This window comes from Dermochelys coriacea, chromosome 1 (genome assembly GCF_009764565.3).
Source record: "Dermochelys coriacea isolate rDerCor1 chromosome 1, rDerCor1.pri.v4, whole genome shotgun sequence".
Lineage (NCBI taxonomy): Eukaryota > Metazoa > Chordata > Testudines > Dermochelyidae > Dermochelys > Dermochelys coriacea.
Window position 1 is genome coordinate 222,163,412 of NC_050068.2, and position 26,311 is coordinate 222,189,722.

The 26,311-nt window shown below is 42.2% G+C and overlaps 1 protein-coding gene across 2 annotated transcripts in view; it reads right to left on the reverse strand.

The window, feature by feature from the left end:
• ARHGEF5 (Rho guanine nucleotide exchange factor 5) overlaps positions 1-20,691 on the reverse strand; it is a 63,650-nt gene extending 42,959 nt beyond the window's left edge. The window contains exons 1-8 of one of the 2 annotated variants that reach the window (XM_038387500.2): positions 20,146-20,691; positions 19,564-19,618; positions 17,544-17,633; positions 16,675-16,844; positions 15,229-15,333; positions 11,325-11,417; positions 10,998-11,052; positions 4,673-4,756 (exon numbers count right to left, since the gene is read on the reverse strand). In XM_038387500.2, coding sequence (XP_038243428.2) covers positions 4,673-4,756; positions 10,998-11,052; positions 11,325-11,380 — 195 coding nt within the window. In that variant the 5' untranslated portion in view covers positions 11,381-11,417; positions 15,229-15,333; positions 16,675-16,844; ... (1 more) ...; positions 19,564-19,618; positions 20,146-20,691. The remainder of the gene's footprint in view (positions 1-4,672; positions 4,757-10,997; positions 11,053-11,324; positions 11,418-15,228; positions 15,334-16,674; positions 16,845-17,543; positions 17,634-19,563; positions 19,619-20,145) is intronic. The other variant, XM_043514828.1, reaches the window with a different exon arrangement.
• Between the last annotated feature and the right edge of the window lie 5,620 nt (positions 20,692-26,311).

A 26,311-nucleotide genomic window follows, 5' to 3' on the forward strand; every position in this document is an offset into this window, starting at 1 on the left:
CGCAGGGGCAGCAAGTGGGAGCCAGGGGGTCGCATGTGGGGCCAGGGGAGAGACCCGGTCCCGAACATTGGTGGAGCTGGGACACTGGGTCCTGAATATTGCTGGAGCCCTGGCGCCACGGGCCCATATAACTCGCCACCTTTGCCCATGCTCCTTTTGGTGGCCAGGCTGCTAATCTCTCCTTCCATGATACATTCCAATCCAGACAAAACTTTCTGGAACTGTGAAGTCATTCAGCTGCAATTCCCTAACCCTTGAGAGGCCTCCTCTCCTGACCTGATCCAGCTCTGGAAACATCCTGGCTGAGGCTGACTAAATCCAATTTAGACGCAAACACAAAGGCATGGTTACCAACTCTCCTTCCCTAATCTGATCCAGTTCTGAGGCACCCTCAGTAACTAAGTAGCAGATGCTTCCACCCATCCTCCACATCCAGTTCAAAATATACCCTCCAGTGTCTGTGTCCTCTGTTTGACGCAGTCAGGTTCCCATTCACCCTCTAGTGACCAGGTCACCAAATACTTCTCCCTGGCTGAATCCACCTGGGATACATCATCAGGGAGCTAGTTTATAGCCACTTCCTCTGGCTCAATCCAGCTCCATCGTGTCCTCTGAGGACCAGGTTGTTGATGTCTCCTCATTGGTTCCATCCATATCCCATACACTTTCCACTGATTATCTTTCCACACCTTCTTACCCAGGCCTCTTCCAGCTCCAAAACACCCTCTAAGAACCAAGTCACAGAAACCTGCTTTCTCTCCTGATCCAGTTCAAAACCTTGTCCAGTTCCAGAGCCAACACCTTCCTCCCCTGACCTAGGCAGCTCTGATACACTCTCAAGAGCAGGGGTCACAGACCCTGCCCTTCTCTGCACCTATTCAGCTCTAATACATCCTCCAGTGTTATGGGCACACACCCTCCTCCCATGTTCTGTCTGAGCTCAGAACCATCCTTCAGTACTGGTGTCACAGGCGTTGCTGCCCCAACCCAATCCAGCTTCTGTCTCCCCTCTAGTAATTCCCCTATAGTTCTATTTGCATAAAATATTTAAAACTTAACAGGTGAATTAGGTAGGGAGGGAGAAGTGTTTTTATTGACAGACTAATTCGGGGGGTCCTCAAGGGGGACGCAAGGTGATTACATGGGGATCACAAGCTGTCACTTCTGTGAGGCTGACAGCTGCCAAGCCCTCATTAAATTACCCCCCCATTTTTAATTTATAAGGGGAGAGTTACACTCAGAGGCTTGCTGTGTGAAAGGGGTCACCAATACAAAAAGTTTGAAAACCACTGGACCAATTCAACTACACGAGCAGGAGAGCCAGAAGCTCCTGTGAACTGAAAAGACCAGTTCAGACAGGTTATTACAGACTTGCACCCACACAACTCAATCTGTAAAACAAGTTAAGAGCCCTACATCCACAGAGCTGAACACTGTTACCTAGCAACTTTGGCATGATGAGTGTCAGATACAGGACAACCAGGTCACAACGCCTCCTCACATGATCCAGATTCAATGCACCCCTGCTGGATTAAACAACATCCTCCTCAGCCTGCATACACAGACCAGAATCCCATTTTTCAGGTCCTGCTAAGACCCCCACTCCCCATCCCCAGCACAGAAACTGAGGGACAAACTGACTTGGACACACATTTGTGCCCCAACTGCATATTCTGGGCCCACCCCCCACTGTAAATTACAGCATCACTTGAGGCCGCAGCATAAGCCTTCGTGAAATTTAGGGAATGGTAATGGACAATGTATTGGACAACGGACAACAGATAGGAGTTTGCAATGCAATATTCCAGCAAAAATGGCCTGTGTAATTCTGATAGCAGATAGCTCTTTAACCTAGCAGGAAAAGGCATTACAAGATCCAATGGCTGGACACTGAAGCTGAAGCTTAAGAAATGCGGATGTGGTCGATTTTCCATCACTTTAAGTCTTTAAATTGAGACCGGATGTATTTCTAGCAGAAAGTTCAAACAGAAGTTTTGAGTTTGCTATCTAAATTATTAGGTGAGGTTCTTTAGCCTATGATATACAGGAGGTCACATTTGATCATCACATTGGTCCATTCTGGCCTCAGAATCTATTAATTTTGGGTTGCATAAGCAGAGGCTTCACATCCTGGAGTAGGGAGGCAATGTTCCCTCACTACATGGCTGAGACATGGGCACAAGTACATCTGTATCACTGAATTCATTTCTGAGTACCTCATTAGCTGAAAGAAAATAGGGAGCTCAGAGAAGAGCTACAACAATGAAAGTGCCCAGGGAGGCTGGAGGGATTGACTTCTGAGAAGACACTATTACATTATCTAAGCATGTTTAATTTAATAAACAGTCACTAGGTGGTGGGCATGATAACCTGGAATTGGGAGAATAACTCAAAACAATTTATTTGCTTTGTTTTGCTAATTTTTGCTAGTTGGAAATTGTCTGTCAACAGGCCATGATTTTTTTCAGATTTGTTCACCATACAAAGCTTGAGCCATTTTGATTAGATATGTAAGTCACCACGTAAATTTTGGTTCCCTGATGGGATGTCTGGTGTGAATACTCACAAATCTGAATTCAAAAATCACTTTCCATAAGTATTTTACAATCTTTCTTAAACCGTGCCTTGCTAGGATAACCATGCAAAATGAAGACAAAAGGGGCATGAACACAAATGGAGAAAGTTCATTTTAATTTTTTTCAGATTAACATTTGTAGAAAACTTTTTGCGACGTGCATGCACTCCTAGATAACAATCTAGAAGTCTTTGAAAAGAGTGAACCCCAAGGACAGAGAGGACTTATTAGGGCAGTGCAAGAAACTATGACTCAGAATAGTGGGATGAAATTAGGAAAGGCCTGAATATCAGGAATAACTTTCTGTCAGTGAGATTGATTAGGCTGTGAAATAGCTTCCCAAAGAAAGTTCAGAAGCTCCATTGCTTGGGGCAGTTAACACATGACTGGACTGTTGTATGAACTACTAACATGAACTATAGGGGACAATCCCATGTTAGCAGAGTGATGGACTGGATCTGAGCTAGCAGGGCTTGTCCATCCATAAGGATGAGGAGTATTTTTCTCCTGAAATGCATCTTCAACTTTATGGCCTGGGTCACGTGTCTCTTCTCTGAGACCTTACTCAGTTCCAATACACTGAATGGAGTATGGATCATACATATACTTTTCCCCTGAACCAGTCCAGCTCACGTTCACCCTCCAGGAATGGGGTTGGAGATCCTCCCCGCGTCCACTCCATCTCCAATAGATTATCCAATTAACAAGTCACCAGCTCCGTCTCTTCTGACGCTCTCCAGCTCCAAAACATGGTTAAGGACCACATCACAGAAACCTCTTCTCTGGCCCAATCCAGGTCTGCAATATTCTAAGGAACTGGCATACAGCCGCCTCCTCCCCTGACTATATCGATCTCCAATATAACCTCTGGAACAGTCACAAATGCCTCCTCCTCAACAAATCTTTCCTTCTCACTCCCAATCCAGTATTCTCTATGGGGCCCACAGAGGCCTCTTTCCCAGCTCTGATCCAGCTCCCATATAACCCCTGGATCTGTGACAGAAGCACAACAGGAAGTGTGAGTGTTATGGGGAAGAGTGGACAGTGCAGTGAGAAATATGGGTGTTAAGGCTTTTAGGTAGGTTGTTGTGACCCCCACTGTCTTTGCTCGTCACATTAAGGTTGCTGGGGGAGGCACTGGAGGCAGGGATTGGGAGAGCAAGAGGAGAAGCGTAGTATTCAGGTACCCTGCACCCCACTCTCCTGACTTCCAGCAAACTCCTTTCCTTCTCCTATATGTCATAAAAGTCATAAGACTCAGCGAAGAAACTGAGGAAGAAAACAATAAAGTGTCCAGAGTTCAGACAGTCCAGAGCCCCCAGTCACTGTCCTCAATGACTTCCTCTGGACAAGAGTTAGCAGACACCATGGTGACTCACCTCAGAGGGCAGAGTGGGGGCTCTATTAAACTCTGCTGTAAACTGAAACCAGAACTAGACCTAGTCCTCAGGCCCTAGTTATTGTTGGGGGGGAGGGGAGTTAGGAGATTTACCCCCTGGGCATTAAACCCAGGCTTTCTGCTTCCTGTACTTAGGGGCACTCTAACCACCGCAGGTTGAACAGAAGCCCTGATTACTTTGCCCACAGGGCTCCACCCACTGGGATTTGAACCAGGCCCCTTTCTTACTGTCCCTAGGGATGCAGATCTGCTGATCACTGAACCCAGAACTCCCAGGGTGCCCTCTTCTGAAGGGTCTGTTTCCAGTGAAGGCTGAATCCAGACTCTGTGGATATTGTCCCCAGGGAGATATTCATGTTAAGAATTAAACTCAGCCCCCTGATGACTATGCTTGAGGGAGGAAAATATGCCTAGAACCAGGCCCCTGTTTATTATCCCTCGGGAGGGAATACTCCTTGGAGATTTCACTCTGTATCCTAAAATGGTGGGCTGATCTCCTCTCTCTCTCCTGGCTGCTTTGGTGAAGTTGCCTGTCAGACACCATTACATTCTTGATTAACTCTTCTGACACGGCTCAGCTGGAATTCCTATACAAGGCCTCATGTCTCTCCCTCCCCAACTCCCCCAGGAATGTGGCAATAAAGCAAAGTTTTCCCTCCCATAGTACTGCTAAGAGAGACAGAATCCAGTTCTCTTACCTGCTGGGTGTCACACCCTTGATTTTTGGGCCAGTGCTTTGCTTTGAGCCCAGTTCCGGTAGCTGCTTCTGCTGTCTGTCGCTCCTGCAATTGGAATCAGGTTTAAGTTTTTCTGTCTTCCCTGAGGCTTGAGGTATTTCATTTGTGTCTAACTTTTCAGGTGAGTAGGGCACACCTACTCTAGCTGGGAGAGACAGGAAGCAAGGAAAGCTACGGGCTGATTGGTCTTCTCTGCGGTGTAGAGTCTAGTAAGGAAATACAGAACTCACAATCACAGACCAAGTTAAGAGAGGAGAGAGAGAGAGAGAAAGCTGAGCACAAAGAAAAGTGAAAGAATAATACAGGTAGACAAGAGGGGATGAAAGGAAAGACAGGAAGGAAGGTTACAGCTTTAAATTATTTACCCACGAAGAAGTCACCACACTTTTAAAAACTAAAAAAATCTGAGTCTGGGATTTTTCTGGTGGCAAAGCTAGTGCTTGGGCCAGTATTGTCCAGAAACGTAAAGTTGAATCACAACTGGTTTGCTTTTTTATTTCACCTTAAAAACCTAAGCAAATCCAGTATTGCCAGCCTTAACCATTCAACAATCAGGCCCTAAGAAATAATGGCTTAAAAAACATGAGGGTTTTTTATTTTTAAATAAGAAATGTGGTGTGGCGGGGAGGAGAGAGGTGTTATTTGTGCTTTCTGGCTTCTGAGCCTTAAGGGCCTGCTTGATATTCTCATGCCAAGCCTCAAGTCCCAACAGCTGGACCTCAAGAGAAAATACCAAATCTTGTGCGAGTTGGCAACACTGCAGATGACAGAAATAAAAGGAACAAGCACCAGGGCTCCATTTCTGCAGCAGGAGACTGTGGGGAATCTAACGACTACCACTGGGATTTTCAACGAAGTCTAAGGGTGTTAGGAACTCAAAGCCCATAGAAATTCAGTGGGGTTTGGAACTCTTAACTGTCTTCAGCTCCTTTGAAATTCCCAGCCCACAACAAGCACACACACAGACGCACGCATAACATGAGTCAGTTAAATATCCTGAGGAATCATCTCATGAATCCTTCCCCATATCCCTGTGCATAGGGGTGGGATAAGGGTGGACAGGAATCAGACACGTGGAGGAAATGCGGAGGCTATCCCTCTCTGCCAGACAGATTGCAGCTAGAGTTGGGTGAAATATTTTGACCAAAACTTTTTTCAGTGAAATATGCAGATTCAGCCCCACTGAAACTTTAAATGAGTTAGTATTGATTTTTTTCAAATTGTTTCAGTAAAAAACAAAACCTAAACGAATGGCAAAAAAAAATCAAAACGGTTTAACTTCTTCAGATTTAAATGTTTTGATTTTTCAATTCAAAATGCCCTTTTGTTTCAAAGTTTCCTTTTTTTTTTTTTTTTTACAGGTAAAGTGTGTTCAGAAATCAGTGACATGTTTTGTTTGACAAACAAAATTTTTTCAACTTTCTGATTCACCGAAAATTTCTACCCAACTCAATTTTTTTTCCTGAATTGTCAGTGAACCAAAAAAATCTGTTATCCACCCAGTTCTAGCTGTAGACCTAGAGAGATTCTGTAGAAAGTTCTTTCACTTGAGACAGAAAACGATTGGGGTGTGAATACAATGAAAAATAAAAAAAGGGGGGGACAGGTTTGAAACCCAAGCAATAGAGGAGATAATGAGATGGCACAGGGTGAGGAGGTAGCAGGGGAAAATGAGATAATATTGATCCCAACTGCCCTTTGTTCCATCCCCTTGGATAATGTCCCTCTCACAATTGACATCCTGGGATCAGAAGAGAAAACGGAGGGGATACTGGTACATATCATTACATCCATCCTGCTGGTGCTTCTTTCATTGAGATCACCCTGATTCTATACAAGTGAAAAATGGCAGCCTTCAGTACAAGCTTAACTGATGACGATGAGGATGTGATTTTAAAAGGAGTTTGCCTGAGCGAGGGTCTCAGGAGCTGGTGCATTGTGATTATATTTCCATCTGGCAGATAGGCAGCCACAAGCAGGATATAAAGCATAGTAAAAGGGCATGTTAACATTTTGGCCCATAATTCTAGTGGAATCAGCTTATGTTTTTAAAATAAAGTCCAGAGGCTTATTTCCCGTGCCACTTATCAGCCACGTTTTTAGGAGGGTTCAGCACAGTCCTAATCCAAAACTCATTGAAGCCAATCCAAGTCTTGCCACGGATTTCCATAGGCTTTGGACCAGGCCCAAATTTTGTATGTGTCAGTTGTGGGGCTCCCAAACTTGAAGCATTGTGTGTCTGATTTGCACAAAGTACTGAGTGCCCACAGCTGCCATTCTCTTATTGCTGTGAAAGGAGACAGTGTTTCCTAATGGATATAGCACTGGCCTTGGCCTCTGGGTGCTATTCCTAGTTTGGCCACTGGTGTGCTGGGTGACTTTGGACAAATCACTTCCCTGCCCTGTGCCTCAGTTTCCCTAGCTGTAAATTGGAGATAATGATGTTGACTTCTTTGTATAGTGCTTTGAGAACTACTGATGAAAAGTGCTATATAAGTGCTATTGTTAAATGACTAATATCCAAAATGCAAAATCATGACACGGTTTTCATGAAAAATATCACTGATGTGGAAGAATTAAGTGCCACTTCTATATCTCGTGTGTGTGTGTGTGTGTGTGTATAAAACTGAGAATTTAGTTGCAGCATATAGAAGTGACACTGAACTTTATCAGATTGTAGATTTCATAATCTTTCATCAGGGAAGGTCAGGAGTCACCTGACAATATAATAAAAGCAAAAAAGCAGCAGCACACGAGGACAAAGCAAAGATGAAACTAAAAACAAAGAGCAATTACAGATTATTGGGACTCAAATCACTTTTTGTATAGCGATTGAGCTTTTAAACACAATTTTTAATTTTGCCCATTATGCATAAAGATTATCCATTAGAAGCCACTAGGCTAAATTAATCTCTGATGAAATTGACCTAGTTTCATTTATGATGTCTCAGATTTCGAGCAACTACTTTTGTGACCTTTGAAATATCTGGGTTTTTCATCTCATTTCCAAACAATTAGGGGTTTTTTTTCAGTGTATTCAACACATATTGCCACACCAAGTAGAATTTGCTTTATGTTTGCAATCAGTCCAGTACAACGAGTGCTCAGTGTCACAAACAGTGTTTGGAGTGATGAGAAAAGTTAAATGAGTACAAATGCCATACATGCTGCCCTTTTGCTCAGAGTGAATGGTAGCACTTGTTCAACATTTCATAAAAAAAAAAATCCACTCTAATAAGAAAGATAGACATGTAATTTTTTAGTCAGCAACTGGCAGGGGTGACAGAAGCACATGTTTAGAAAATAAAAAGTACTTTAATCTTTTATATTAGATTTTTATGACCCTAAAACTATCACCCCCCAAGTGTGGGGTTTTTGTGTTTTGGAAATATGGTCACCTTATCTCTAGGGGAATCTTAGTTTCAACTCTCCGATTAGATGATGGAGGTTGAAGTAAACTATCTGATCTGCAACTCAATGATATATAAAAAAAACAGTTTGTATTTTATACTACGCTCTAAGCAACACAGAGATAAGGGGCCTGAATATGATCAAACCAACACCAGTTTTACACTGATGAAATTCCATTGTCTTTAACAGATTCATTCTGGTCTTCCACCAACATAAGGAAGATCAGGCTAAGCCTGAAGTATTTCAGGTATAAAAGAGTAATTATTTCTTGCTCTTTGCTTGTGGGTATAGTGAAAAGGAACTAAAAATGCTTTTCTCGTGATAACTCCTAATGTAATTCTCTCTTCCACTGCACAGATGGTTGCTTGGAGTTGCTCAGATGAATAGAGGACTTTATCTGGTAAAGAGCCTTTATTACATTTTAGACCTTTGTTCATTCAGACTGCAAGGAGAGCATGAAGATAGGTTTGGAATTAGGCCAGTCCTTCTGGGGAAGCAATTCTGCTTGTTAGATTAAGTTGTTTTCTGTCTCAGTGAATTACTGTTTTCTGATTGGCTCCTTCCTGATTCTTTGTCAGCTCTCTCTTGCTGAGACTGGAAAGCGATGAGGGCTGCACGCACGGACTCACTTGCAAGTGACGACACTTATTATGAGGTTGCAGTGACCTTGGCATGCTGGCTTAGCATGGCATGTGCAGGTGAAGCCTTAGAATTCCTCCCTGGCCTCAGAGCGCTGGAGACCCTAGACACTGGAACATGTTTGTTTATGAGGCATGTCTACTTTTAATTTTGTTAGCAAGTTCAACAGCAAATTAGAGATCATGACAGGTGTTTTTACAGCTTTTGGAAAAGGATAACATGGGGAGGTAAGAGTACAGCAGGGTGCAAAGCCTACAATTAGCTCTGATTAATATTGGGGGAAATTTTCAAAGGCACAATTGGGGGTGAGATCCACAAAGGAAACAGGCTCAGCATTGCAGTGCCTAACTTTTAGGTGTTCCACCACCTAGTGAAATTCACAGTCCCAACTTAGGTACCCAGGCTCCCTGTGCACCGCACAGGGAGAATTAGGCACCTATGACTAGGTCAATGAGACAGAGGCCATGGCTAAACTTGCAGATGTAAAGCACTTTGAGTTAAACCTGCCTTCAGAGAGTGCAGTGGGGATGATAATATGCAAATTAGCTCATTTCATAATTTGCATAAAGTGTCACCCACAGAAGAAAACTGCCAAAACTGGGTAGATCTGATTGTTATTTACTGTTTGTTTATGGTGGTGCCAAGACATACCAGGTAGTTCCAAACATCTCAGAAAGTACAGCCTGTGCTCTAAACTGCTCTCTAGCTACAGAGGGATCCAAAGTCTGAGGAAAAAGACCAGCTCAACATTACAAACACAGACACCCAGAGAACTCACAGTCCTAGACTTTACTGGTATTCTAGGACACTAACTACCTCTACTGGGGGAAATGATCTTAATCTGAACACATCTTGCAAGTTCCAAACCTTAAAGTAACTCAGAGTTTAAATATAAGACACCAAAATTGATAATACCCAAAATTAAAAACAAAAAAACCTATTTGTCAGCCCCCCCACAATGGCTTCCTTGTAACAAAAAGAAAACCTACTGAATAAACACTTTAAAAACAGAATAATAAAAGTTATGCTACCTACCCAAGAACAACAATTAAGCAGCTCAGAGTGACATGTCTCACTGTTATCTACAGGATTTTCAAATCTTGGGCCTCAAAGTACTTAATTATTCTTACAAAGAATTACCCCCAAAATAATGTCAAAAGGCATACTTAATACTCCTACCTGGTTTGCAAACTACCCTTCCTCCCATTGGAGGACACTCGCTAGGCCCTGCCCCGTCAGGCAGATGGCCTGAATTGGGGTCTCTGAGAAATATACCTGAGCCCCCAATTCACAGTCAGATGCCAACAAAGAGGGGCAGGGGGAAGGTTTGCCTCTGGCGTCTTTGTACTGGCCAACATCTACATGCAAAAAAAATTTTTTTTTTTTTTTTTTAAATGTGCACAAATGATTTTAGGCCTAGCCTAGACTGCTGATTCAGCCGCTGATGTAGCTGTAGTAGTGTAAGCCTTCAAGTCGCCAGGCAAAGCTGCTATTTGCACCAGTGGAGCTTACCCCAGAGTTTCAAGAAGCAGCAGCATCCAGATGTGCAAATACTGGCATAGCTTGTTTACACCAATGGCTGCAAGTGTGCAAATCCCCAGTCTAGACAAGATCATAGAGTGATTGCCAGTGGCACAGGTATTCTCAACCCATTGGTGAGTTCATGGCAGGTACTCTGTCATATTACTGGTTTCAGAGTAGCAGCCATGTTAGTCTGCATTCGCAAAAAGAAAAGGAGTACTTGTGGCATCTTAGAGACTAACAAATTTGAGCATAAGCTTTCATGAGCTACAGCTCACTTCATCAGATGCATTCAGTGGAAAATACAATGGGGAGATTTATATACATAGAGAACATGAAACAATGGGTGTTACCATACACACTGTAACCAGAGTGATCACTTAAGGTGAGCTATTACCAGCAGGAGAGCGGGGGGAACCTTTTGTGGTGATAATCAAGGTGGGCCATTTCCAGCAGTTGACAAGAACGTCTGAGGAACAGTGGGGGTTGGGGGTGGAGGGATGAACATGGGGATATATAGTTTTACTTTGTGTAATGTCATATTACTGGAATCCAAACCAAAGAAGAGAAGCTGGAACCCCCATTAATAAATGCTGTCATTCCTAATTCTAGCTGTGAATTAATGTACTGCCTCCTCCTCCTCCTCCTCCTCCACCCACCCACCCACCCACACGCGGCTGGATTAAGGCAACCAGGAGCCCAATTATGGCCTTACCTTATTCACTGCCCCTCCACTTGGAATAGCACTGCAAGGGGACCCTCTTCCCAACCTGCAGAGACAGGAGTGGTGGCATAGGACCACTTTCTTCCCCAAAGACTGGCAGCAGCCTCCCTTCTCCCCATCTTTAAGAAGCAGTGGGAATAGACCCTACGGGGGGGGGGGGGGGGGAGGAGCAGCAGCAGAGGCTCCCTTGGCAGACAAAAGAAATCCATAGTAGTGGCTGCATGCATGGAAGGACTTGGCCTGCTGCGCTCTTCTCCTTCTGCCTGGTTCTGAGGGCAAAGAACTCAACATGCCATTGAGACAATTGGGGAAATTCACCCTTCACAGAGCTGCTTTTTCAGGCTGTTGACACTCTCAGGCAGCCGTTCCTGCATTGGTTACGCTGAGGTCATGTCTTCAAGCTTGTCTTCACTACAACAAGAGATGGAAATGTATTTTAACAAAGCAAACCCACAAAGGGTGAGATACTGATGTAGTCACATAATACCAGGAACTGTTGACTTAGGTACTGGTCAATAGCGCCTAGGCCTCAATCCATCCCCGCCCTCCCTTCCTCATTTACAAACCACCTGTCAACAAATTAATCCACCGCCCTACAGAGATACACAGAAATGCCTCAGCGAATCATTTTTGAAAACACACAAATCCTCAATTTTTATTTTTGAAAGAGTAATAAATGAGGACAACCCAAGGGAAGAATCAAGAACATGTAAACCAAACCAGGGCATGAAAGATTGAGAAGCGAGGAAGTTTCCAGAGGCACTTAGGACTTGTACCAATGGATACAGTGAAGTCACTAGGAAGGGAGGGCAAACAGTATCTTGCAAATTTGTTCAATGATATCCTTAAGAAAAGGAAAATATCAGATAAATGGTGTAAAAGCTTTGTGGTGCCTATTTTTAAACAAAGCAGGCAGGCATTACACTGCGAGCTAATTATTACCCAGTTAAGCTGCCATCACATGCTATGAAAGAATTGGAGAAGATCATTGTAAAGCATCTGCGTATAATGGTTGAAATTTGGAAGGGTCAGTGTGAATTTGAGTTTGCACTATGAATCCTCATGGAGAAGTTCAGAGAAGGGCTGTCAAGTGATTAAAAACATAATTGTGATTAATTGCACTGTAAAACAATAGAATACCATTTGTTTAAATATTTTCAGATGTTTTCTACATTTTCACATAAATTGATTTCAATTACAACATAGAATACAAAGTGTGCAGTGCTCAATTTTTATTACAAATATATGCACTGTAAAACAAAATAGTATTTTTCAATTAGCCTAATATAAGTACTGTAGTGCAATCTCTTTATCATGAAAGTTGAACTTACAAATGTAGAATTATATACAAAAAATAACTGCATTCAAAAATAAAACATTGTTAAACTTTAGAGCCTACAAGTCCACTCAGTCCTACTTCTTGTTCAGCCAATCGCTCAGACAGACAAGTTTGTTTACATTTACCAGAGATAATGCTGCCCGCTTCTTATTTACAATGTCACTGTTTTAGCTGACATTGCAAGATGTTTACATGCCAGACATGCTAAAGATTCATATGTCCTTTCATGCTTCAAATCACCATTCCAGAGGACATGCATCCATGCTGATGACAGGTTCTGCTTGATAACACTCCAAAGCAGAGCGGACCGATGCATGTTAATTTTCATTATCTGAGTCAGATGCCACCAGCAGAAGGTTGATTTTCTTTTTTGGTGGTTCGGGTTCTATAGTTTCCGCATTGGAGTATTGCTTTTTTAAGGCTTTTGAAAGCATGCTACATGTCTCTTCTCTCTCAGATTTTGGAAGGTACTTCAAATTCTTAAACCTTGGGTCAAGTGCTGTAGCTATCTTTAGAAATCTCACATTAGTACCTTCTTTGTGTTCTGTCAAATCTGCAGTGAAATTGTTCTTAAAAAAAAGAACATGTGCTGAGTCATCATCCAAGACTACTATAATACAAAATATATGGCAGAATGCAGGTTAAATGGAGCTGGAGACATACAGTTCTCCCCCGAGGAGTTAGTCAAAAATTTAATTAAGGCATGTCCTCTGAAGCATGAAGGGGACTACGAATGCTTAGCGTATCTGGCACGTAAATACCTTGCCATGTTGACTACAAAAGTCTCATGTAATGCCTGTTCTCACTTTCTGGTGACATTGTAAATAAGAAGTGGGCAACATTATCTCCCATAAATGTAAAGAAGCTTGTTTGTCTTAGCAATTGGCTGAATGAGAAGTAGGCCTGAGTGGACTTGTAAGCTCTAAAGTTTTGTTTTGTTTTTGAGTGCAGTTATGTAACAAATTGATATTTGTAAGTTGCACTTTCATGACAAAGAGATTGCTCTACAATACTTCTATAAGGTGAATTGAAAAATACTCTTTTTACAGTGCAAATATTTGTAATAAAAATATAAAGTGAGCAGTGTGCACTTTGTATTCTGTTGTGATAGAAATCAATATATTTGAAAATGTAGAAAAAATAAAAATATTTAATACATTTCAATTGGTATTCTATTGTTTAACAATGCAATTAAAACTGAATAATGGTGATTAATGTTTTTAATAGAGATTAATATTTTTGAGTTAATCGCACGAGTTAACTGCGATTAATCGACAGCTCTAGTTCAGAGAAAAAAAGATACTGCAACTGGATATGGTTTTTGTGGATCTGGAAAAGGTCATTATCATGTACCAAGAAAATTAGGTTAGTGGAGTTTGTGGCAAAGAGGTGTGCCGGAAAGATATGTCCATCTTTCCAGGATATGTACGATAGAGTGAATATTGTAGTCAAAATTAAATGGGACTACAGTAAAGAATTTCCAGTACACACTGGCATTCATCAGAAGTCAGTGTTGAGCTTTTTTTTTTTTTTGTCATGGATGCGATCAATAAGAATATACAAAGGGAGCTCACTTAGAACATCCTGTTTGCACATATCCCTATGTTATCAGCAGAAGATTGAGAGATCCTGCCAGCCAATTCTGAACAGAAGCAACATAATTTTGAGCTGGCTGGATTTATAGTGGATGTCGGTAAAATAAACCTAGGATAACTGAGGGTGGAGGACTCATCATAAAGGATATCACAATCAGAGAGCTCAGAAGAGTGAAAATTTAAATACCTAAGATCAATGGTTGCTAATGATGGTGCCCTCCTGAATGATGCCTGGCATTGTACTAAAGCTGCTTAGTACAAATGGTGGAAGTTGACCACACTTCTCCATGACAAAAAGATGCCAATATTATTAAAAGGCATAGCATATAAAATTATAATTCAACCTATCTTAATTAATGGAAAAGAGACTTGACTAGCCGCAAGAAAGGAAATCAGTATGTGATCCACCATGGTAATGAAGATGTTGAAATGATCAGACGGTTGGACACTCCACAATAGGAAACAAAACAAGGTTATAAGGAGTTTAATGTGGGTTTACTCCATTTGACAATAAGTGGAGTGAGACTAGGTTACATCAGCATGGGCATATCCAGCTGAGACTGTAAAAAAAATAGAACAGCTGAGCCATTATATTCTATTTTATTTCTAAATTATAAAAGTAAACATATTTACACAGCAAAAGACAGAGAAATCAATTCCTTTCTTTCCAACTCGCCTAATAAGAGTTTCTTTCAAAAAGAAGAAACACTACTGAACAAAAAAAAAAAAAAAAAGCTACAGTTACACAAACTATGATTCTCAGAGTAAATGCCCAAATCTGGAAGATATATTCTACTATCAAGATGACTCATCTCTCTCTCTCTCTCTCTCTCTCTCTCTCTCTCTCTCTCACCAAACAGTAGAGAGGAAATAGCAATGAAGGGATTCACACTGAAAAAGGATTTCCCCAATAATGGCAAAAATGCATCCTTACTAGTTTTATTGGGTATGCAAATTAGCCCCTGCTCCCATTGGAGGACATGGAATAAGCCACATACCCTTTTAGGCAAAGCAGCTGGATGGCAGTCATGGAAAATAATCAGAATCAGAGACAAACTTTCCCAAACTATATGGGCTGGTAGGAAATGACGTGCAGCTGGGTCTTCAAACCTGTGATCATCCTCAGCCAGATTTTTTTTTTTTAAATGTGCGAGAATGTTTTTAGGCTTGGCCTAGACTGGTGATTCACTGTATTACAGCCATTGCTCAACCTCTAGCTGTAGAAGTTGTGTTTGACCCCACCCCACAGAAAGGTAGGAGTGGCATCACAAGGGCCCCTAGTACTTACCAAAAATCTATCCCAGTGACTGCTTATGTGGAAGCACTTGGCTGGCTCCACTGTTCTCCTCCTGCCTCACACAAAGTCCATGACTGGGTTGCTGTAGGCAATACCCTGAGAGCAAAGAAATTCACATACCATTAAGACAACTTGGGAAATTAACCCCTTACAGAGTTATTATTTCAGGTAGCCCGCAGAGTCATCATTCCATTAATTACACCAATATCTCCCAGGGTTTCTTTTCAGCTGTAAATACTAGAAACTTACATTACAAAAGAGTGAATAATGAGATACCAAGGACCTCTCTCCCCACAGACCTCCCCAACAGAGACTAATTGAAAAAGACAGAACCACCACACAAGAAAACATAGACACGTTAACACGACAATTCTTTTTTTTCAAACTCACCAAATAAGGGTCTTCTACAAAAGCAGAAAACCCTGTTGAACAAATACTAAAAGAACTAGTTACACAAATTACACTGCCCAGCGTGACTGCCCAAACCTGGATGATATCTACTAAGCTCAGGGTGACTCAACTCCATTTCTCTCTCTCCCCTACCCCACAACAGTAATTCAAACTGATGGATAACACTGGAAATTAAATAACTATGTGATTCATTCTTAAAAGTATTTCCCTAAAAATAATGTCAAAAGGGCTATTTAATAGTCTCCTGTGGTATGCAAATTAGCACTTGCTTCAATTGGATGACACTGAATAAGCCACACCTCCTCCCAATCACAGGTGGTTGGTGGGAGGCTTTGGAGACATGGAACTGAACCTCCAAAATCAGAGACAAATTTTACCAAAAGTAGGAGGAATGGAAGGGAACCATTTGCAACTGGGGTCTTCATACTTGCATTCATTCATGGACAAAGGACCTTTTAATTGGACAAGACTTCAGTCCTGGCCTAGGCTGGTGATTCTCTGGATTACAACCACTGCTGTAGCTGTAGCTGTAGAAGTACAAATGCTAGTATTAACAGGCACAGCTGCAATTTGCACTTCAAGTTTTCAAAAAGGCATAAACTCCCCCAGTGCAAATAGTGACTTTTCCTCTCTCAACTCCGCTGAAACCTGAGCATCAGTGGTAGCAACTGAGCAAATCCACAGCTTTAGAGGTATAATGTACTGCTCAAGAACAGACTTGGCCAGATAAAGGCAATTCCGGGCCCTCTAGTGCCCAGCCCCATTCCTTGGCCTTCACACTCTGGCTGTACCCTCACAAAGAACAGAACTGGAAGGAAACCACCCCCCTTTTCCAGACCAGAAAGGCAGTAGTGGCATGGGGCAAATTTCTGTCCCAAGGAGTGGGAACAGACTCCACTGCACCCCACTTTACCCTTTCAGGAGCAGCAGGAATGGTTGCAGGGGTCCTCTCAGACTCCATCCTGCAAAAGGACAGGAGCAGTATCACAGGGAGCCCCATCCCAGTGGCTGCCTGGAAGGACTTACCCTTCTCTGTCTTCTCCAGGTGGGCTGGTGTTGGCTGGGGGCAAAGAAATTCACAAAGCATTGATACAATTGAGGAAATTCACCCCACACAGAGCTATTGTTCCAGGCAATCTGCAGACTCATCAGCATCAGTTACACCAGAGTCAAGGGTTTCTTTAGCTCCAGGGGCTCTAGAAACATACAGAAAAGAAAAAAGAAAAAAGAAAAAGGTGAGATAGCAATGGCCTTTCTGGCTACATAGAGCCCACCTGTAAGTTTATGCCCAAATAAATTTGTTAGTCTCTAAGGTGCCACAAGGACTCCTCGTTGTTTTATCATTACATCATTTACCCCAGGGTCATATCTCCAAAGCTGTCTTCAAAATCACAAGTACTAAAATCTTATTTTACAAAAAACTGAAAGGTGAGATTCCAAGGACCTCTCCTCATATACAGCCCACCGGTCCAACATACCTTTTCAGAGGTTGAGACTGCTCCTATTCCTCTAGGTTCTTCCCTACTACACATCTTAAGCTCCTTTTTTGCTCTGCTCCCTCCCCACAGCCAAAAGCCTGAACTGAAAACCTCTGAGACTTGGATTAACCATCATTAACTAGTAAATCAGATCATGCTGATTTTGAAAGTCAGAGACTAACTTATAAAGACACATTCACAACACTAGAAAACAGACACCATAAAACAACAATTCTTTTCTTTCAAACTAACCAAATAAGGGTCTTCTATAAAAACAGAAAACCCTGTTGAACTTAAAAGATAATGTGGGTACTTCACGGTCCAGGACACACAGACAAGGTTTTCATCTCAGGGCCAACAGACCAAAAACATCAAAACACTTGATCACAGCCTTTGATAGGCCGAGAGACTACTTACATTTGATCTTAGCTCTGAGGAGCTGAGAAGCTATAAGGCTGAGCACCGATGGTGGCGACTGAGCAATGGTCCACATCCTCTAGAAACTTTCTTTAAAAAGAAAAGAAAAAAGTGAGATAGCAATGGCCTTTCTGGCCACATATAGCCCACATGCCCCAATGAATTAATTTGCTCTACACAAAACTCAGCATTATTCGGGTGCCTCCAGACACCTCTTCAGAGGTTGATGCTGCTTCTACTTTTTTGGCTTTTGCCCTAGCACAGATCTTACATTGTACTTTTCTTCTTAACCTTACCACCTCACTCCTCACCAAACAACAATCTGAAAGACCCTACAGGTAAAACTCCTAGCCTTTAGTCAGGTTCAACTTTGATAACCAACAAACAGCAAATCACTGAGCAGATTACATTCCTTTCATAATTCACAGATACAAATTAAATCAAACATCTAAAAAAACAATAACCATCTTTCAAACCAGCCAAATGAAGATATCTGACACCAAGTCCCCGGCCCAAACCTGACCAAAAAAAAAAAATCCCTTTAAAAACGTTAAAGGAGCTGTAATTAAACAAATGATACTGCCCAGAGTAATTGCACCAAAACTAGAAGATATGTGCTAATATCAAGAAGACATCTCAACCCTAGAGATAACAATAGAGATACTATAGCAATGACCAGATTTATACTTAAAAAGACTTTACTCAAATATAATGGCAAACGTGCATCCTTATTGGTCTTATTTGATATGAAATTAGCACCTGCTCCCATTGGAGGGCAGGGAATAAGCTATGCCCCCTTTTATGCAAAGCAGCTGGGTGGTAGCTATGGAGAATAATCAGAATCAGAGATTCACTGCATTACAGCCATTGTTATAACAGAGCAAGCAGTAGTGTTGATAGGCAAAGCCGCTATTACATTGGGAATAGGGCTGTCGAACAACTAAAAATGATCACTATTAATCAGTTTTAAAAGCTCTGTTAAACAAGAACAGAATACCATTTATTTAAATATTTTTGACATTCTCAAATATATTGATTTCAATTACAACACAGAATACAAAGTGTAAAGTGCTCACTTTATATTATTATTATTGAATATTAATATATTTTTATATATTATTATATTATTTTTGAGCACCTGTTCTCACTGTCAGGTGACGTTGTAAATAAGAAGTAGGCAGCGTTATCTCCTGTAAACGTAAACAAACTTGTTTGTCTTAGCAATTGTCTGAACAATAAATAGGACTGAGTGGACTTGTAGGCTCAAAAGTTTTACGTTGTTTTGTTTTTGAGTGCAGTTATGTAACAAAAAAATTCTACATATGTAAACTGCACTTTCATGATAAAGAGATTATCTTTTTAACAGTACAAAAATTTGTAATAAAAATAATATAAAGTGAGCACTGTACACTTTATATTCTGTATTGTAATTAAAATCAATATATTTGAAAATAAGAAAAACATCCAGAAATTTTTATAATAATTTCAATTGGTCTGCTATTGTTGTGTAGCAGTGCAAATAAAACTGTGCTTAATTGAGATTAATTTTTAAAAATTGAGTTAATTTTTTTAAAGTTAATGCTTGAGTTAACTGCGCTTAATTGACAGTCCTAATTAGGAGAGCTCACCTTGAGGTTTCAAAAAGGCTCAATCTTGCAAATACTCAGCCTAGACAAGACCAGCAATTGTGCTAGTGACCTCAGTCCAGTGAGAGGAACTGCCATGATCACATTATAGGTTTCAGAGTAGCAGCCGTGTTAGGGATCCAAGCTAAAGAAGAGGAGCTGGAATCCCCCACTCCATCACCAAGTGCTTTGGTTCCTGACTATCTCAGAGTGAATTAATCTGCTGCTGCTCCCCATACACCTACCCACACCCTGACTGGATTAAGGCAATCTGGGGCCCCACTTTGGCCCTTCCCCATCCCCTGATTCTTACACTCTGGCCCCACTTGGAATAATACTGGAAGGAGGTCCTCTCTTCCACCCAGAGAGATTGTGACATGGGACCACTTTCTTACCAGAGAATGGCAGCAGACACACAGATACACCTGCAGTCCTTTTAGTAGCAGCACCCTAAAGGCTCAAACAGTAGAAGGCAAATAATCAGAATACCAAATCTAATATTTTTACATAACCATGATTTTAAAGCCATCTCATGATTTTTGGTGTGCCTGACTCATGATTTTGAAAATGTGGGGTTGGCAGTACTGAGCAGGACTAGCAGCAGGGGTGGTTTCTGACCCCACCTCACAAAGAGGCAGAACCACATCACAGTACTTCCCAAAAATCTATCCCAGTGACTGCTTTTGTGGAAGCACTTGGCCTTCTCTTCTCTCTTCCTGCCTCACACAGTCCTTGGCCCAACTCATGTTGGTAATGCCTGGAGGACAAAGAAATTCACATGCCATTAAGACTGTTGAGGAATTTAACCTCTCACTAAGCTATTGTTTCAGGCAGTCTGCAGAGTCATCATCACATCAGTTACACCAGGGTCGTGTCACTAAAGCTGTCTTCAAAATTACAAGTGCTAAAATCTTACTTTACAAAAAAAAAAACAAAAGATGAGATTCCAAGGACCTCACTCCCCAAATACAGCCTACCTGTCCAGCACACCTTTTCAGAAGTTGAGACTGCTCCTATTCCTCTAGGTTCTTCCCTATTGTATTTCCTCACCTTTTTTACTCTGCTCCTTTCCCTCAGCCAAAAGCCTGAACTAAAAATCTCTAAAACTTGGATTAACTACTACTAACTAGTAGATCAGATTACACCACAATACTCTTCCAAGTTGGAAACCCACTTTAAAAAAAAAAAACCACACAAGACTAGAAAACAAAACACCCCAGAACAATTCTTTTCTTTCAAGCTAACCAAATAAGGTTTCCTACAAAGACAGAAAACCCTATTGAACAAATATAACTTGGATAATTTTTTTCACTTCAGGGTCTAAGAGATACAGACAAGGTTTTCATCTCAAGGCTAAAAGACCAAAAACATTAAGACACTTGATTACAGCCTTAGATAAACTAAAAGCTTACTTCTACTTACTCTTAACTAAAAGACTTAACCTTAGCTCAACAAACTACACTTACACAAATTACACTGCCCAGTGTGACTACCCAAACCTGGATGATATCTGCTCAGCTCAGGGTGACTCAACCCCATCTTTTCCCCTTTCTCTCTCCCCCCAACAGTAATTCAAACTGATGGATAATGCTGGAAATTAAATAATGATGTGATTCATTCTTAACAAGTATTTCCCCAAAAATAATGTCAAAAGGTGGTCCCCTGTGGTATGCAATGGTCCCCTGTGGTATGCAAATTAGCAATTGCTCCCATTGGAGGACACTGAATAAGACACAGCTCCTCCCAAACACAAGCCCTGAACCTCCAAAATCAGAGACAAACTTTACCGAAGTATGAGGAATGGAAGGGAACCATTTGCACCTGAGGGTCTTCATACTTGCATTCATTCATGAATAGATAGACAAAGGAGCTTTTAACTGGACAAAAGATTTCAGGCCTGGCCTAGGTGGTGATTCTCTGGGTTACAGCCACTGCTGTAGCTGTAGAAATGCAAATGCTAGGGTTAACAGGCACAGCTGCTATTTCAGAGGTTTTCAAAGTGGGTCATGACCCCTTTTTAATGGGGTTCACCAGGACAGGCATTAGACTTGCTGGGGCTCGGGGCTGAAGCCTGAGCCCCACCACGTGGGTCCAAAGGCTGCAGCCCTGGGTGGCAGAGTTCAGGCTTTGGTTTCATCCCTGGGCAGCGTGGCTGAAGCACATGGGCTTTGGCTTTGGCCCTGCCCAGGGTGGTAGGGCTCAGGCTTTGGCTTTGGTCCCCCATCCAGGGCAGCAGGGCTCAGGCTTTGGTCCCCCTCCCTGGGGTCATGTAGTAATTTTTGTTGTCAGAAGAGGGTGGCAGTGCAATGAAGTTTGAGAGCCACTGTGCTATTTGCACCTCAAGGTTTTAAAAAAAATGCATCAACTCCCCCATTGCAAATAGTGTCTTTTCCTCTCTCAGCTCCACTGAAGGCTCAGCACCAATGGTGGCAACTGAGCAAATCCACAGTCTTAGAGATTTAATGTACTCCTCCCCAAACACAGAATTGGCCAGATAAAGGCAATTCTAGGCCCTGTGGTGGTCCAGCCCCACTCCTTGGCCTTCACACTCTGGTTGTACCCCTACAAAGAACAGAACTGGAAGGAAACCACCCACCTTTTCCCCACCAGAAAGGCAGTAGTGTCATGGGGCAAATTTCTGTCCCAAGGAGCAGCAACAGATCCCGCCCCACCCTACCTCACCCTTTTAGGAGCAGCAGGAATGGTCGCAGGGGTCCTCTCTCAGATCCCATCCTGCAGAGAGACAGGAGCAGGATCACAGAGACCCCTACTACTTAACCACAAATCCATCCCAGTGGCTGCCTGTGCAGAAGGACTTACCCTGCTCTGCTCTTCTCCAGGTGGGCTGGTGTTGACAGGGGGCAAAGAAATTCACACAGCATTGATACAATTGAGGAAATTCACCCCTCACAGAGCTGTTGATCCAGGCAGTCTGCAGACTTGTCAGCATCAGTTACACCAGGGTCACATTTTCAAAGGTTTTTTTAGATCCATGAGCTCTAGAAACTTTCTTTAAAAAGAAAAGAAAAAAGTGAGATAGCAATGGCCTTTCTGGCCACATACAGCCCACTGACCACAGTGAATTAATTTATTTCTTAGAAGTCAAAACTCAGCATTATTTGGGTGCCTCCAGACACATCTTCAGAGGTTGATGCTGCCTCTACTTCTTTGGCTTTTGTGCTAGCACAGACCTTACATAGTACTTTTCTTCCTAACTCCACTACCTCACTCCCCACCAAACAACAATCAGAAAGACCTTAGAGATAAAACTCCTAGGCTTTAGTCAGATTCAAGTTTGGTAACCAAGCAACAGCAAATCAGAGAGCAGATTACATTACTTTCATAATTCACAGATACAAATTAAACCAAACATCTGAACAGCAGAAACAGAAAAATCAGCAATAACCATCTTTCAAACCAGCCAAATGAAGATGTCTGACATGAGTCCCTAGTCCAATCCCGACAGAAAAAGCCCTTTAAAAACTTTGAAGGAGTTGTAATTACACAAACTATGCTTCCCAGAGTAACTGCACCAAAAGTAGAAGATATATGCTAATATCAAGGAAACTTTCTTTCGTGCTTACCAATAGTATTTTAAACCCTAAAGATAATGGTAGCGATATAATAGCAATGACCAGATTTATAATAAGACTTTCCTCAGATATAATGACAAACATGCATCCTTACTGAGCCTATTTGATATGCAAATTAGCACTTGCTCCCATTGAAGGACACAGAATAAGCCATTCCCCCTTTTATGCAAAGCAACTTGGTGGCAGCCATGGAGAATAATCAGAATCAGAGACAAGTTTTCCCAAACTATATGGGCTGGAAGGAGATGGTTTACAGCTGGGGTCTTCAAACCTTCCATCATCTTCAGAAACTAAAAAAAGGAGAGAAGGCAAAGAAGGTTGGCCAGGACTTGATTCTTCTCCAGACTCTCGGAGACCCGAGGAAGGGACAGTATCTCAGGGAGGAGGACAGTGATCAGGTTAAGGTTGGATGAAAAACTGTTTTTGTTTTTTTTTAACTTTATGTTATTAAAACCAGACCCCAGGAAGGGCTGTTATTGAGGAACCAAGAGGGGAAACTGAGGCAGGCCACTGCAGAGCCACCCCTGGCCACTTATGTAAATCAGCCAACCAGTATCCATCATCCCATGGGTTCCGCCCTGGGCTCCCCAAATCCTGTTTGTTACACTACTTTTGGGGGGGCCACCCCTGTTTGCCAGGTTGTCTCTAATTCCAACCATATTTGCTAGCCTTTGGGCGGGAGGGGGCAGGAATTCCCCCATCAATGATACCACAGGCAGATTGACTCTAGCACTGTTGCCACCCACCTAATGGGTAGGGACAAACTCAAACAACCATTAAAGGGGCCATCACCAGTAAATTGCTTCAAAGGAGACCCATGGGAGCCCAGAGTAACAAACTTCAGACACCCAACTAAACGGATACACTCTCCAAACTGCCTCTCCAGCTTGTGCCCCAGATTAATGGTCTCTCCTCCCCTTTGTGGGGGTGACTGATACCTGCCTGCTGTGGGATCTTGTACCTACGAGCCTCTGCCCTTGTAGCCCATGTGCTGGGCAGGGCTTCTCCTCTCAAGGGACAAACCTGTCAGCCTGAAAGACTGGCGTGAAAGTGCTGCAGCTGCTCTCAGATCAAGCCCTTTAACCCCTTCTCTGCAGTCACCCAGTGTTTGTTTGCCAGCTGACTCTGTGGATATGTCTATACTGCCATTGGCGATTTGATTGCAGCAATGTAGACATATCTGTGCAAGCTTTAATTTAGTTAGCACAGCTAAAAATAGCAGTGAAGATGCAGCAACATGGGCTTCAGTGCATGCTGTCCAAGCTTGCCCAGTCCCCTCGACTATGTACGCTCATTGCTAGCCTGGTGCAAGGTTCTTGGAGGGGAGAAGTGGAATAAGACTGAGATAAACCATCTGGTGCTATCATACCATTCCCAGTCCGGAAAAACCTCTGAAGAATACGAAGGGGCTTCATCTCAGGCTTCTGAATAGCCCTAGTGCCTGGAGCCTCAGGATTGATCTTTTTCTTATGATTCTTTAACCAACATATAGGGGCAGAAAACTCCCTGCTTTGCAGCCTCATATTCATTATTATGTATATTCCAGTAGCAATAGCGGCCCCAACTTTAAATGGGCTTATGTCTGGGTCTGCTAGAATCTGACTCTAGCTTTGGAAATAGTAAAAGGAACTGGGGACTTGATGAAGAGCTCTTACAAGGGAGTTTCCTTTAGAAATTTCTCCCCATAACTCTGGCAATCTCTGGTTAAGATTAAGGTGCTGGTGTCAGGGGAGTAGAGTACAGTAATCCAAATGTCCCCATCTGCTTACAAATGTGAAGGGGGAAAAAAGGGCACCTGTATGGCCTTCATCCTATATCTCTTACTATTCTTCCAAAATTAATAGTCTTAGTCCTTTTAATATCTCCTCATATCAGACCTTATTTTCCAATCACCACTCTGATGCATCTTATCAGTCCTGCAGTCCCTCTGCATTATATTTCTGTTGCTGCTCTCTTTTTGCTGATGAAGGATTCAAACTGAACACACGAGGTGAGGATATACTGTCAACTTTAATAGAGGCACGAAGAGGAATTCTATGCCTGCAGGACATCTCCAATAATGGAATCTTTCATTCTCCCCAAGAGATCTTGGAGAAATTTGACATTCACCCAGAGAACAACTGTTTTCCTTGGGATTCCTTAAGAGGATGTTCCAGAGCACTTTTTAAACATAACAGTGGAAATCAGACTCTAGCACCAAGGATTAAGCAACACAGAATATTGAAGAAAGAGTTCTTATTGCATCTAAGTAGACATTGCAAACTAAACACTGCAAACTAAAGTGTTATGAAAAATACCAAAGTATTGGGTGTAGGATCTGGGCATCTGTGATGTTCCCCTCTGGTGTTATCTGGATCTGCTAGGTCACTCCAATCCTTGACTCTGGGAGCCAGCCTTACTCTGCTCTGCTGTGAGAACCCCCATTCCTGGGCTGTTCACGCACAGCCTCTGGCATGTAAGCTGCTCCTTGGATTGTGCAACCAAATGACACTAGCCAATATCTCCGATCCCAGACACAACGCTAGGAACCTCCAGATTGCAGCGTCCAGTTATGCCCGCTGGATGCTACAAGCTTATATGAATTCGTCAATTTAACAAAGAAATTGATATGTACCAGGCTTGTTATCCTAAGGAGAGTATCTGACACACTTCAAACCAAACACACTGCTTCAGGTAGAATAAACAAACAGATTTATTAACTATAAAGATAGATTTTAAGTGATTATAAGTCAAAGCATAACAAGTCAGATTTGGTCAAATGAAATAAAAGCAAAAGGCATTCTAAACTTATCTTAATACTTTCAGTGCCCTTACAAACTTAGATGCTTCTCACTACAGGCTGGCTTGTTGCTATTCAGCCAGGCTCTCCCCTTTGATCAGCACTTCAGTTGCTTAGTGTGATGTCTGTAGATGTAGGTGGAAGAGAGAGAGAGAGAGCATGGCAAATGTCTCTCCCTTTTATCATGTCCTTTCTTCCCTCTTGGCTTTGCCCTGCCCTTCAGAGTCAGGTGAGCTTTACCTCATCGCAGTTCCAAACTGACCAAAGGAAGGAGGGTGATTTCCTCAAGAGTCTAACAGATTATTTTGTTGCTGCTCTTTGTTCCTGTGAGGCTGGGCTGGGTTTGTCCCATATCTGCCCTGATGGTGTCTGCCTCACTGCTCTTGAAGAGCTTTTGCCTGGCTTGCCTTAAGCCATGAGGATACATTTTCATCCTCATAACTATATACATGAAATTATAACCTATACCATTACTGTAACAATTATTATAACATCATTATACCAACCATGCTCAGTGCATCATGAGCCTTCTGGAGACACCCAACATGACAAACTTTGCATTGGATACCACACAATCATTTTATAAAGATGAACATGGGGTGCAGGGTGTTCCCCCGAGGTATAGAGCATCACAGCATCTAATGGCAATCAAAAGCCTAGGAGGGAGTATAGTCGGGATACATGGTCACCTTCAAGGCTGTAATCACAGTAATCAAGATGTTTAAAATAATCTCCTGCTTTTATTTCACTATGTTCCACTGTCCTGCTACC